This window comes from Mixophyes fleayi, chromosome 4 (genome assembly GCF_038048845.1).
Source record: "Mixophyes fleayi isolate aMixFle1 chromosome 4, aMixFle1.hap1, whole genome shotgun sequence".
Lineage (NCBI taxonomy): Eukaryota > Metazoa > Chordata > Amphibia > Anura > Limnodynastidae > Mixophyes > Mixophyes fleayi.
This window is the reverse complement of record NC_134405.1, coordinates 167018673-167031213: the sequence shown is the minus strand read 5'-3', so window position 1 is coordinate 167031213 and position 12541 is coordinate 167018673. Positions and strand designations below refer to the sequence as shown.

Below are 12541 nucleotides of genomic sequence, written 5' to 3'. Positions count from 1 at the left end.
TATAGGCCTCCCTGGTGGATTTATTGAGTCTTTATGAATTTTGGGTAAAATATATAGTGAAGGGGTTAAAGGTTTTTCAATATAGATGAAGGTATATAAGTCCTCATCTATTACATTTAAATCTTTAAATTTATCCAATAATTTGGAGAGTTTACTTTGAATATTTTGAATAGGATCTTGTTAAATAATTTCATAGGTGTTGTTCTCCTTTAGGGGATTAGAAATAATGGACTTATATTGTTCTATATCTAGAATTACAATTGAACCGCCTTTGTCGGCGGGTTTAATAATCCAATTTTTATTATTAGATAGATCTCTTATTGCTTTAAATTCACTCTTAGTACAATTTCTTTTATTCATAGAAAAAGTCTTGTTTTTATTTTTCTTATTATTGATGGTTAAAAAGTCATCCTCCACCAATTTAGATAAACTATTAATAAAGGGTCCTTTGATGTAAGAGGGATAGAATTTAGACTTCTTTTTAAATTTACTGATAGAGTTATTTCCTTGATCTGCATCATTTTGTGATTCTTTATTCAGAAAAAACTTTTTTATACTCAATTTTCTTACAAATTTTTGTAGATCCATAAACAATTCAAAATCATCAATATTGCTTGTTGGAGCAAATTTTGGACCCTTTTCTAATATAGAAATTTCGTCAAAATATGTGAACTCAAATTGAATATTTTAGTTTTACACCCTGGTTCATCTGTTTTTAATTCTTTCGTTTTAGATTTTTTACATCCAATTTTAATTTTATTACATTTTTTAGATCTTTTTAAAGATTTTTTCCTTCTGCATCCTCTTCTATTCTTAATAAAGACTGACTTGTCTAAAAGAAGGTCCTGGATGTTTTCCTGCGGTCTAAAAAACGAGTTTCATAATCCTCATCTAGGGATTCATATCTATTTTTGATCGATAACTTGAAAGGTGACGAATATCGTCTGTTATCCGTCCTACCATAAAAGTATGTTCTCCTATTCATAGAGGGATCATTCTTAAATGTTTTCTGAGACTGACTATCTTTCCTGTATTCCCTAAATTTGTAATTCCTTTTATAAGAAGAATAGGGATGATATTTCTCTTCTTCCTTGACATGTTGAGGGAAGTATCTTTCTGAATACCTATTGACATGTTTTCTATCCTGTTGCTTATTATAGTTTGGTTGTTGTCTAACAGTGCTCTTATCAAAAGATTGTTTTGATAAGTCATGGGATCGATGGGAGTATCTGATTATCCTTCTCCTTATTAAGATTTCTATCGCTATTTAATTTTTTATGTTTTTTATTCATAAGATCTTTAGTGTTTCGATTGATTTTGGTGATAATCTTTTCCTCAAGATCCTTATAATCACCTAAATCTGAAAACTGATTAATGAGGGTTCGTAGATTTTCAATTTTTTCCTCTAACAATTTTAAATCCTTTTTCCTCTCCTTTATTATCAAGGTGATCAGAGACAAAGAGCATTGTTTCAAAATATGTTCCCATTCCTTCCTAAAGGAAATAGTAGCATCTGAAAATGAAGAAGTTTTATCTATTCTCAAACCTTTGGGGACAATACCCTCTACCTGATATTGCTCCAAAGTAGCAATTTCCCACCATAAACGATTCTCTTTCAACATAAAATCTTCTAGTTTGTGCATAACACTTTCTAAATCTTCATCTATCAATTCTATTGAATCCTGTCTTTCCAATTTATTATCATGCATATTATTCTGAAAGGTTTCTATTATCTGGACCTTTCTCTATGTGTAAACATGGTGTAGCTTCACAAATAGCCAAAGGTGATAAAGGTGTAAAAATACACCTGTAGGTATAATATTGTATGGAGCTATAGTGGAGCGCTCCCACATAAGCTGCCTTAGAAGTAAAATAGGATCTCACCTACTGCATCACATATATAACAATTTTTGAACAAACAATCACTTCAAAAATAGGCGCTAATGGTGCACATAGTAAAATATACTGGAAATTGAAAATCCAATCTTATATCCCAACATATGAAATGGATATGAATAATACCAAATATTGTCCCACAAAGTCTAAGTATTAGGGAACAGTTAAAATCCAGATAACTTGAAGAATTTTTTTTCTCATGTGGATGATATCATTCCTCTTCCGTATTCATATTGTCCAGTATATTTTACTATGTGCACCATTAGCGCCTATTTTTGAACCGAATGGAGAGTAGTCAGACAGGCCGAAACCAGAGAAGCGCAGTACCACGGAGAGAAGACAAAAGAGTAATCAGGAATGGTCCAAGGGTCAATACCAGTGCGGGCAGCGAAGTACAAAAGGAGATCCGGGAGAGAAGTCAAACAAGCCAAGGAGTCAGTATACAGGAGGTATTCAGGAACAATGAGAATAATGCTGGAGCTGGGTGGAACCAATACTCTGGCACCCTAATGGTGCCAAAGTGGAGTTTTAATAGAGGCCAACAGGTAGACATGGAGAGGGGAAGTTCCGGCGATCAGTCTCAGCTGATTGCCAGGAACTAACTGGGTTGCTTAGCAACCAAAGCGGCGCATCGCGCATGCACCGCGATCATGCAATTGCGTCCCATTGTCTAGCAACGGGACGTGAGTTGCGGCCAGAGGGCGTCCGTCTCCGGCACCCAGCGGAGGTGTGGAGACGGCACCTGACAGCCGCCAAAAGGAATTTCGGGCCCGGTAGCGCAACTTCTATAACCGCCAAAGGGGGCATGGCCACATCAGGTTGATGGCTCCTCCCACTAACAAGGCAGGCCAGGGCCCCCAGGAAAGCAATTATTACACTGTTATTTGGGACCACCTCGCAAAAACTGCCCTAAACTTTTATGATATAACATATTTTTAATGGTATTTAACCCACAAACATGTATTTGTAATATGCACATGGCCTTTTTCATGGAAACAAATGTCAGCACTGCTTATTGCTCACACAGGGATTGATACAGAGTTGTACAAGTTTTAAGTCCATATGCTGAGATGAAAAGATGTGTCCGGCTCTGCATTAGTAGCATATGTGCACTACTTACGGTGTACATCAAATATACCTACACCTATATCAGCCCAGGACATACATGGGCAGCACAGTGGCCTAGTGGTTAGCACTTCTGCTTCACAGCACTGGGGTCATGAGTTTGATTCCCGACCATGGCCTTATCTGTGTGGAGTTTGTATGTTCTCCCTGTGTTTGCGTGGGTTTCCTCCTGGTCCTCCGGTTTCCTCCCACACTCCAAAAACATTCTGGTAGGTTAATTGGCTGCTATAAAAATTGACCCTAGTCTGTGTGTGAGTGTGTGTTTATTTTAGGGAATTTAGACTGTAAGCTCCAATGGGGCAGGGACAGATGTGAATGAGTTCTCTCTTCAGCGCTGCGGAATTAGTGGCGCTATATAAATAACTGATGATGATGATGTGCATGTAGGGTGAAGTACGCTCATTAGCAAATGTAGAGTGCAGTGTATCATGCATTTCTGAATAAAATAAAAACCCATTAAATCATATTCTACATAATTACAGTAATGTTACATTAACCATGCATATTTATGTTATACTGTTACATCCCAATTAGGTACTGTTTGGGTTTACATGGAACAAAATTCATACTACCTATTATATAAGTATTGGTTGTCAATGTATTGTACCTTTACTATTAACACCTCATCAGTTATGTAGTATGTATACTATACTGTCAATACACCACTAATAGCTAACATTAATCATACTGTTTACTAAGAATTCATTCACGTCATTGCAAAAAACTTACACACCCAACCATTCAACAACATTTAAACAACAATAACATTTTAATTTATAAATCAATTTTTTATTTTTTAAAAAATAAAATTATTTTTCAACAGTTTTTAATAAAACTCCATGAGATGGTGTCCCGAGCCGCGGCGGCTATGGGCACCGCCGCGACTCGCTCTCCTCTGCTCAAGAAGACGGCCGGGACGTCTCTTCCGGCTTCCGGCCCAAACATTGCCTGGTGGAACGGCTGGACGCCGAGATGTCAGTTTTCCACGTCCCGGAGGGGAAATTAGGCGGGCGCATGCGCAGTAGGGGGAAATCTTTTTTCACCCGCTTGGTGTGTCACTCACCGGACTGTGAGTGCTACTTCTCGTGTGTTTAGGAACCGTGGCCGTCCACCATCCTGAGGGTCTGCGCATGTGCAGCCCTTTCAAACCTTCAGTTCATGTTCCTTTTAGTTAATTGGCTGATCAGGCAACACTCCCTATTTAAAGCACCTGAGGTCAATACCTCGTTGCCTGATCTTGGAGTCTCATTCCCCATGAGCCTCTGAAGGTGTTCCTGTGTTTCCTCGTGTGTTCAACTCCTGCTGATTCCTGTTGTTCGCTTGTGGTTTCCAGACCACTTCATCTTCCCGGTGTTTCATCGTGACTGCACCAGCTGATTCCTATCCGCTGCCTCTGTGCTACTTCAGTTTGCACTTCCACTTCAACTCTCCTGTGTTTCATCGTGACTGCACCAGCTGATTCCTATCCGCTGCCTCCGTGTATCTACAGTATCCTGCTCACTTCAACTCTCCCGTGTTTCATCGTGACTGCTCCAGCTGATTCCTATCCGCTGCCTCCGTGTATCTACAGTATCCTGCACACTTCAACTCTCCCGTGTTTCATCGTGACTGCACCAGCTGATTCCTATCCGCTGCCTCCGTGTATCTACAGTATCCTGCTCACCTCAACTCTCCCGTGTTTCATCGTGACTGCTCCAGCTGATTCCTATCCGCTGCCTCCGTGTATCTGCAGTTCCCTGCTCATCGCTACCCTCCAGTACTCCTCGCATCTGCAGCCAGCTGATCCGCTCTCCGTGCTTCTACAGTGTCTCCGCTTGTGTCAACTCGCCTGTCTGCATTGGATCAACGCCCCGCTGCTTTCATCTCGTCTAGATCATCTCTACTCTTCAGTGTTCTCCAGGTGTCCAGTTCGATATACTACTGCTTCCTGAGTATTTGTTTCTATTCCTGCTGGTTCACCTACCTGTGCGCTGCACCTACTAGATTCCGCTTCTACCCTCCTGGGACTTCGTATCCTGCCGGCCTCCCGCCGTCCAGGTATCTCTGCACTTCTGTCTGACAGCCTGCTCTCCTGAACCACGGTATGCATACTTCTCATTGACTGTGCTGGTGTATTGCATATCTTGCGGGACTGAGTTGTTCTCCTCTGGAGTTTACTATCTGCTGAGACTATTGCCATCATTTGACTGTGTTACCTTTTGCCTGGATAGTTCTTGTGACTTTGTATTATTGTGCAGTGCTGTTCAGTCATTACTATATTGTGCATATCATCGTGGGATCAAGTTCAGTGTGCCCGTGTATACTCTGCATTGCATTTCTCTCCCCGTGCTCCTCCTCACATATATATTCAGTGGTACAACTTGCTAGAGGCAGACCACTGTTCCCTGTTTCCTGAGTCACCTGTTTCCAGTATCCTTTCACATAGCAGTGGTACAACTTGCTAACGCAGACCACTGACTTCCCGGATACCTCCACCCGGATTCCATTCCTTCACCTAGACAGCGGTACAACTTGCTAACGCAGACCGCTGACTCTCATCACCTCCTCGTTACCTCTGGACATTCCTCCTCACTATAGCAGTGGTACAACTTGCTATCCGCAGACCACTGACTACCCTCACGTTTCCCTTGTCCATTCAGTTCCTCGTGTACTATTATTACATATTACCAGTGCTGCTAGTTATAGACTTTCCACGAGCATTCTCTACCATCTGCTGTCTCCTGTTCTGTGATCACCCCGCTACCAGAGTACCATATTACCACCTATACTGCTCTGGTAAGTCCATCATCTGGTGATCCCTGGGTAAAGACTCCTAGTGCCCGTGACATGGTTTTAATTATCTTAGGCTGTGACTTCCTAGCTGTGAATGACTGAGCCTCCCTGCCGGTTATAGCATTCACAGTATGTGCTGTTGCTGACCTACTGTTTGTCTCCTGGCTTTGGCTGACCTTCTCTTGTGACCCTTGCCTGTACTTTGGACTTTGCCAGTTTGCCTGTTGCCCTGACCTTTTGCTTGAATACCGGACTCCGCTGTTTCGCTTGTAACCCTGATCTCTGCTTTGATACCAATTTGCCTGTCTGCTACCCCTGACCTCGGCCTGCCACTGACCACCCACTCCAGTCTGGGCTAGCGCCTCCGGTTCCATCTGCGCTATGGCCATCATAGATGAGCTATTACTACACTGAGCTTAAGACCTGGGGGCATCCAAGTACCTGTGAGCACATAAAGCTCTACGGGAAAGGCGGCTGCTAAAGGTGAAGACCTCAACACTATCCCTTTTAAAAGCTCATCTTGGTGGTCGTGAGCCTTAACAGATGGCCCAGACACCTGCATGACACCCATCTCTATCAACAAATATTCATCTCTATTTGTTTTTGTTTGCTGATGGCCTCCTGTGCAGCATCTGTGGATGTGAAAATTGGTCAATGAAGCGCCAGCTCCCGAGTTCTTACCCCAAACGGCATTTGTCTACATGGTAGTACATGGTCTTTATGGAGTTCCGGACAGGTACTTCATTAATGACGTATCCATCTATGGTGTGTGTGTAAGCAGCATGATTTATGCTTTGCAAAACCTTGCAGCTTGCATGGTTCCAAATTAAAGAAGCTTTTCAATATTCTCCGCACTGATTGGCTGTGTGGCGTACCGCGGGCTTTCCTTGTCAACATGCACTGAAGCGGAGCCTCAGCAAACACCTGGCATAAAACTGTTCTCTGGTAAATTAGTTTACACTCCTTTGACAATATATAAAGTTGCAGCCATCTTAAACAAGCCCATTGTTTGTCAGGTTAATTAAGATCTGTTTAAAATGAACAAAGATAACCATCTGAATGTGTAGTAAATATATGAATCTGGTGACTTGTTCAATTAAATGCGTACCAAAATGAATAGTGGTGGTAGTGATCTGTTTATCTCTAATAAGTCTTGTGCATTCCTTGTTTAAAGTAACAATACCTTGTAATGCATAGAACACACACAGAGAACAACCATATAGTATTCTATATATAATTTTAATATATACTTTAGAGTTTAAGCACACATTAGAATTTTTTTTTTTTTAAAAAAAGGCTTATCTGGACTAAACAACTAAAGGGCAGCCTTCAGTGGTTTCAAACAGAGGTGTTTTGATTCCTGTAGTCCCTGCTCACTCCCAATATTAAAGTTGAGTTTACAACACTTTAATACAACTACATCAGGGTGACACATACATAGTGGGCTGTGAAATTCACCCATATGCGAGCCACATTTTTAGTTTAAACAAAAACATAATACGCGTGCACCAGCATCTCTAATGAATGATATTACATCCAATTACTTAAAATAGTTCTAGGTAGTACAAGGAAGACGTCCATTGATCTCTCACACATGTGCGAATGAAACCCTAATATGAGCATGCGTGCCACCGAAAACAGCGATGGATTTGTTCTGAAGTTAAAAATATACATTGTGTATATATAAGATAGCGGTGCTCTTACACATACAAACTATTGGGCTCCAGTTACCAGTTAGTGCTATGTATGGACATAACTAAATATCACCATCCGTCATTGTCTAGTAGACCTAAGTAAGGAATGAGGTGTCCATCAGGGATTTTTTTGTATTTTTTCATAATCAAACCATGCTATGGAACTTGCTATTCAATCTGTCAATATTAGACAGCAAGTGAACAGTCAGTTCTTGAAGTTGTTGGAAACAGGATAAATGGGCAAGCGTAAGGATCTGAGCAACTTTGACAAGGGTCGAATTGTGATGGCTAGATGACTGGGTCGGAGCATTTCCAAAATGGCAGGTCTTACGGGGTGTAGTGCCTATACACATATTGTGTATGTCCCCCTCGTGCCGTCAAAAAGGCTCTGACATGTCGAGGCATGGACTCCACAAGACCCCTGAAGGTTTCCGGTGGTATCTGGCACCAATACGTTAGCAGCAGATCCTTTAAGTCCTGTTAGTTGCAAATTGTAGACCCCCACCCAACCAGGTTTAAGCATCCCGTGCTGACCACGTAATTTTTGCCCTGGGGGGAACTAGTAATATAAAACAAATTTGCATTTTAATTTTGATCAAAAAAGATAAAAATTTAAAAAGTCTGCTGGTCTTTTTCAACTAATTTTACATATGTAATGGATTAAAGCAGAGTATATGATATGGGCAATACATTTGCTTGACAACAAATATATATGTTGCATGTCCATCAACAAATCTGTACATGTGCCAAATGTTTACTATACACATCTCATCAAAAGTTCTATTCAGCAGGCCCATATATGCCTAATTGTGTACAATTTAATTTCCAAAATTAGCATAGTTTAGCTAATCAACTTTTAAATGTACAAAGGTATAAAGAGAAAATTGGGCAATAAGCAGTATTTATGTTTTAAAAAAAATGTATTTTTAGTTTGCACTTACAACATACTTGCCTACTTTTGGAGGCAGCTGTCCGGGAGGGGGTCCGTCGAGGGGGACGTGGCCACACGCGGTGCGCCGTTAGGCTCCGCCCTGTCAATCTCGGGCAATTTTAGCCAATCGCAGCAGGGGGGCGGGGCCAAAATGCAGTGTTTAGCCCCACCATCTTAAAGATCGGCAACAGCTGGATCCGGGATTTTTGCCTGCTCTCTCGGGAGTCCGGGAGAACTCCCAAAAATACGGGAGTCTCCCGGACATTCCGGGAGAGTAGGCAACTATGACTTACAACTGAAGTATTGTTGAATTACATAATCTCGAAAGCTCTATTTTTCCTCCATGGAGGGAGCCTCCAGTTTATGATTGGCAGTCTGCTCCCCAACAATCTCCACCTCCTCCTCTAAAGGCCCCAATTTCTAATTTTCTAATTGCTTTATTATGAAATATGGCACAGAGACTAACAATGTCACACATCCAGCGTATGCATGAGCTCTCCTTCAGGGCAAATAAGGTAAGGAAAACTGTCGTTCAATGACCAATCTGGTAGAGACATGTGCAAATTTGTATTCAACCTGTTGATCTGTGCTTGGATTTAAAATAGGAGTGAGGAGCCAGGGTTGGAACGGGTAGGCTCTGTCTTAAAGTAGAACAAGCACACTTTAGAAAAAACAAACCCATCTGTGTTGTTGGATGGTATGTTATTACAGACACTTTAAATGTGTAGCTTTGATGGGTACAAAATTATCTACAATATATATTAAAAGGAACAGGATGCTAAAGAGTTGTGAAAATTAAATTAAAATACATTTTGCACCTGGAGTGCATAATTTCCATTAATGCATACATTACCATGTTCACTAATGTTTTATTATTTAAAAAACATTATTATCTAATAGCCACGAACGTTTACATTGCCTCTTTGATAATTTCTTTCATATAACTGATTGCATCATAACAAAGGAGTCATTGGTACTTCCTGAAAATTTTACAACAATGCTACGTAAGACGAGATATGTACCACATATAGCCTGGACATTGGTGTAATGAAAATGGCTCCATTTCCAAAATATACAGTATATGAGTAGCATCCATTGCTATATGACATGTGAAAATAGAACTATGTTATAAAACTGCAGCGTTATTGACAAAAGGGTAAAGGGATTCCTCACTCAGTGGGAAATTAAGGAAATACCAGACTGAAAGCAATCTGGGACATTTGTGTCGCCTCAACTACTGTGGTCTGGAATGATTCAGGCAAGACAAACTTCCAGGGCTGTAATTGTTGCTGCCAATGTAGGCGGAGGTGACAATGACATTGTCTCAGGACTACATAAAATGAGAAGCAATGTGCTATATGTCAGAAAGGGAGAACAAAAAAGTAATCAAAACAGTGCTAATAATGTTGAAATTCTAAAAAATAAATTGCTTAATATTAGCTAAAACTTTAATAACAAAATAAGGTGGTATGTCATCTCAAAAGCACACATGAAATATTTTCCAAAGTTAAAATGACATAAGGTTTGCAAGGTTTTTATAGTCAAAGAAAACTTTTAAAAATATACTTCTTGTAGGAATCCTAGAATGTTGCATTTGTAAGATCTGGGAGGGGAAATTATATTTAATAAGTATCAAGGCAAAGTAGTGTGTTTACAGTACTAATTGTAAAAGTGTCAATCGCAGCACACTAAACATAGTCAATTGCATAAGTCTAGCTAAACTTAATTGTAATGTAAATGTCCTAAAAAGAAGCATTTGCTGACATTCGTTTTTCTAGCATGACATGCATTCACTATTTTTAATTTAACATACCTCTATAGAACTCCAGTGCTGTGTTGGTCTGGCTGAGAAAAATGTAAAAAGTCACACAAACAACGGCTTCTAAGCCCTTTGATATGGCAATGAAGAAAGTGGCAACAGCTGGAGAGGTAAATCCGCAATCATCCAATAAGAAGCAACTAGCCAATAATATCGGTCGTCATCATCATTAGCCTGTATTTGCACCTGTCCTCTAGCAGCTGCAAGAGATACGACCCCAGACAGGTGCATATGCGTCTTCATGCTGGTCTGTCTCAGCCGCATTTGTATGAACACGCCCTTACTGTATTTTCCTATGTTAGACCGCCCTTTCCCTTCCCCCTTTTCCATCCTTAAGGAAACACAAGTGTCAGATATGAGCAAATTTGCAGATTTTACTCTACGCAAACAGGCGTACGTACCACTCTGCAACAGCCCTAATATATTTATCTTAACTGCAACCTAGAATTTAGAACTCAAGATAAATTCAGGATAACTTAGTGTTACAATTGTAAGTGTTTTTCTTTATAGGCAGATGAGTTAATTGACAGAACTACAGACCATTGACATTATGATATAATAAGGATATTAACAACCTGTAGCTGTTTTTAAGTCTCTGTGGTATACTTTTTCGTACAACTTCATTCCTCTCATTTTCCTTCTGGAAGGTTGGTTCAGAATAAATAGATCGAGACACAAGATAGTCGTCATATGCAGAGATAGTCACGTCCATCCTTTCTGATATCATCTGAATTTGAGAGAACAAATGAAACAATGTAAAGACTACAGTAATTTGCATTTTTAAGGTATGAGCTATTCATGCTTGTTACTATAGGAATATAATACAAGTAAACAAATAATATTAAAAGAAACCTACAATTATTGGTATAATGATAAGTTTGGTATGTACTGATGAACAAGTTTGAAAAAACAAAGTTAGTAAATGAATTGCTAATGGTTATCAGTTAGTCCACATGTGCATCATCCACTTCATCTGTGTTCATAAAATCAGAGCAAGAGCAAAGGTGTATTAATAAACCATTGTTATGTAAGTTTGTTTTCTATTTCCTACCAAGACCATTAAAACTTAAGCATGTGCTTAAAAAATAATTATCCTAAGTTTATACATTGTTATTTTTTGCTTTAGGTAAGTGAATTCATGGAATTCCAGGAAAAAAAATCTGTTGTTTCCTGACACCTTGACTGACCACAGTTGCCACATAACCCGAGCAGACCACTCTCTGCCTGACAGGTGATCCAAAATAGCCTCCCTGCTCTGTGCTTGTTACCTCCATATGTGACTCTTTTTACTATACTGTCATAATTTTTTGGGGCTCTCTCCTCAGTATTATTATTATTATCATTTATTTGTTGGGCGCCACAGGGTTTTCGCAGTGCCTTACATAATACGAACAGTAGACCATACAGGGTAAAACATCACAGAACAATAAACACTAAGTACCAATGCTTCGGAAACTCCGGGCAGACATATGGAGTGAGGGCGGAGCAGAAGAGTCGGTATGGAGACAGGAGGGGAGAGGGGCCCTGCTCATACGAGCTTACATCCTAAGGGAGGGTGGACAAAACAGGCACGAAGGGAGGCAGTGATGCAATGGAGAAAAAGGGACCAGGGGAGAGGAGGGAGAACAAGCAGAGTGGATGAGGGGTTAAGTGGATGGTTGGTAGGCTTTCAGGAACAGGAGAGTTTTGAGTGCCCGTTTGAAGGAGCACAGATTGGGAGCGAGACGGATGGAGCGAGGGAGGTCATTCCAGTGCAGGGGGGCAGCTCGGGAAAAGTCTTGGACTCGGGAGTGGGAAGAGGTAATGAGAGTGGAGGAGAGGCGACGGTCGTTTGCCGAGCGCAGGGAGCGAGCGGGAGTATGAATGGTAAGGAGGTTAGAGATGTAGGGAGCAGTAGACTGGGAGAGAGCTTTGTAAGTGGTAGTAAGGAGTTTAAAGAGTATTCTGTAAGGGAAAGGGAGCCAGTGTAAGGCCTGGTAGAGAGGAAAGGCAGAGGAGGAGCGACGTGAGAGAAAGATAAGTCTGGCAGCTGCATTGAGTACAGATCGGAGCAGGGCGAGATGGGAGAGAGGGAGGCCAGTGAGGAGGAGGTTGCAGTAGTCCAGGCGGGAGATGATGAGTGCATGGATGATGGTTTTGGTGGCGTCTTGTGAGAGGAAGGGTCGGATGTGGGCGATGTTGCGCAGTTGGAAGCGACAGGCTTGAGCAAGGGATTGGGCATGGGGGGCAAAAGAGAGAGAGGAGTCAAGGGTGACACCCAGGCAACGGAGTTGGGTGACTGATGAGATGGTAGTGTTGTTAACA

General features: G+C 40.9%; 1 protein-coding gene across 1 annotated transcript in view; it reads right to left on the bottom strand.

Annotated features, from left to right (window-relative positions):
• Nucleotides 1-10964, bottom strand: part of LOC142150770 (pendrin-like) — a 56418-nt gene extending 45454 nt beyond the window's left edge. Inside the window, exon 1 of the mRNA XM_075205962.1 lies at nt 10813-10964. Within this exon, the coding sequence (XP_075062063.1) occupies nt 10813-10964 (152 nt within the window). The remainder of the gene's footprint in view (nt 1-10812) is intronic.
• Between the last annotated feature and the right edge of the window lie 1577 nt (nt 10965-12541).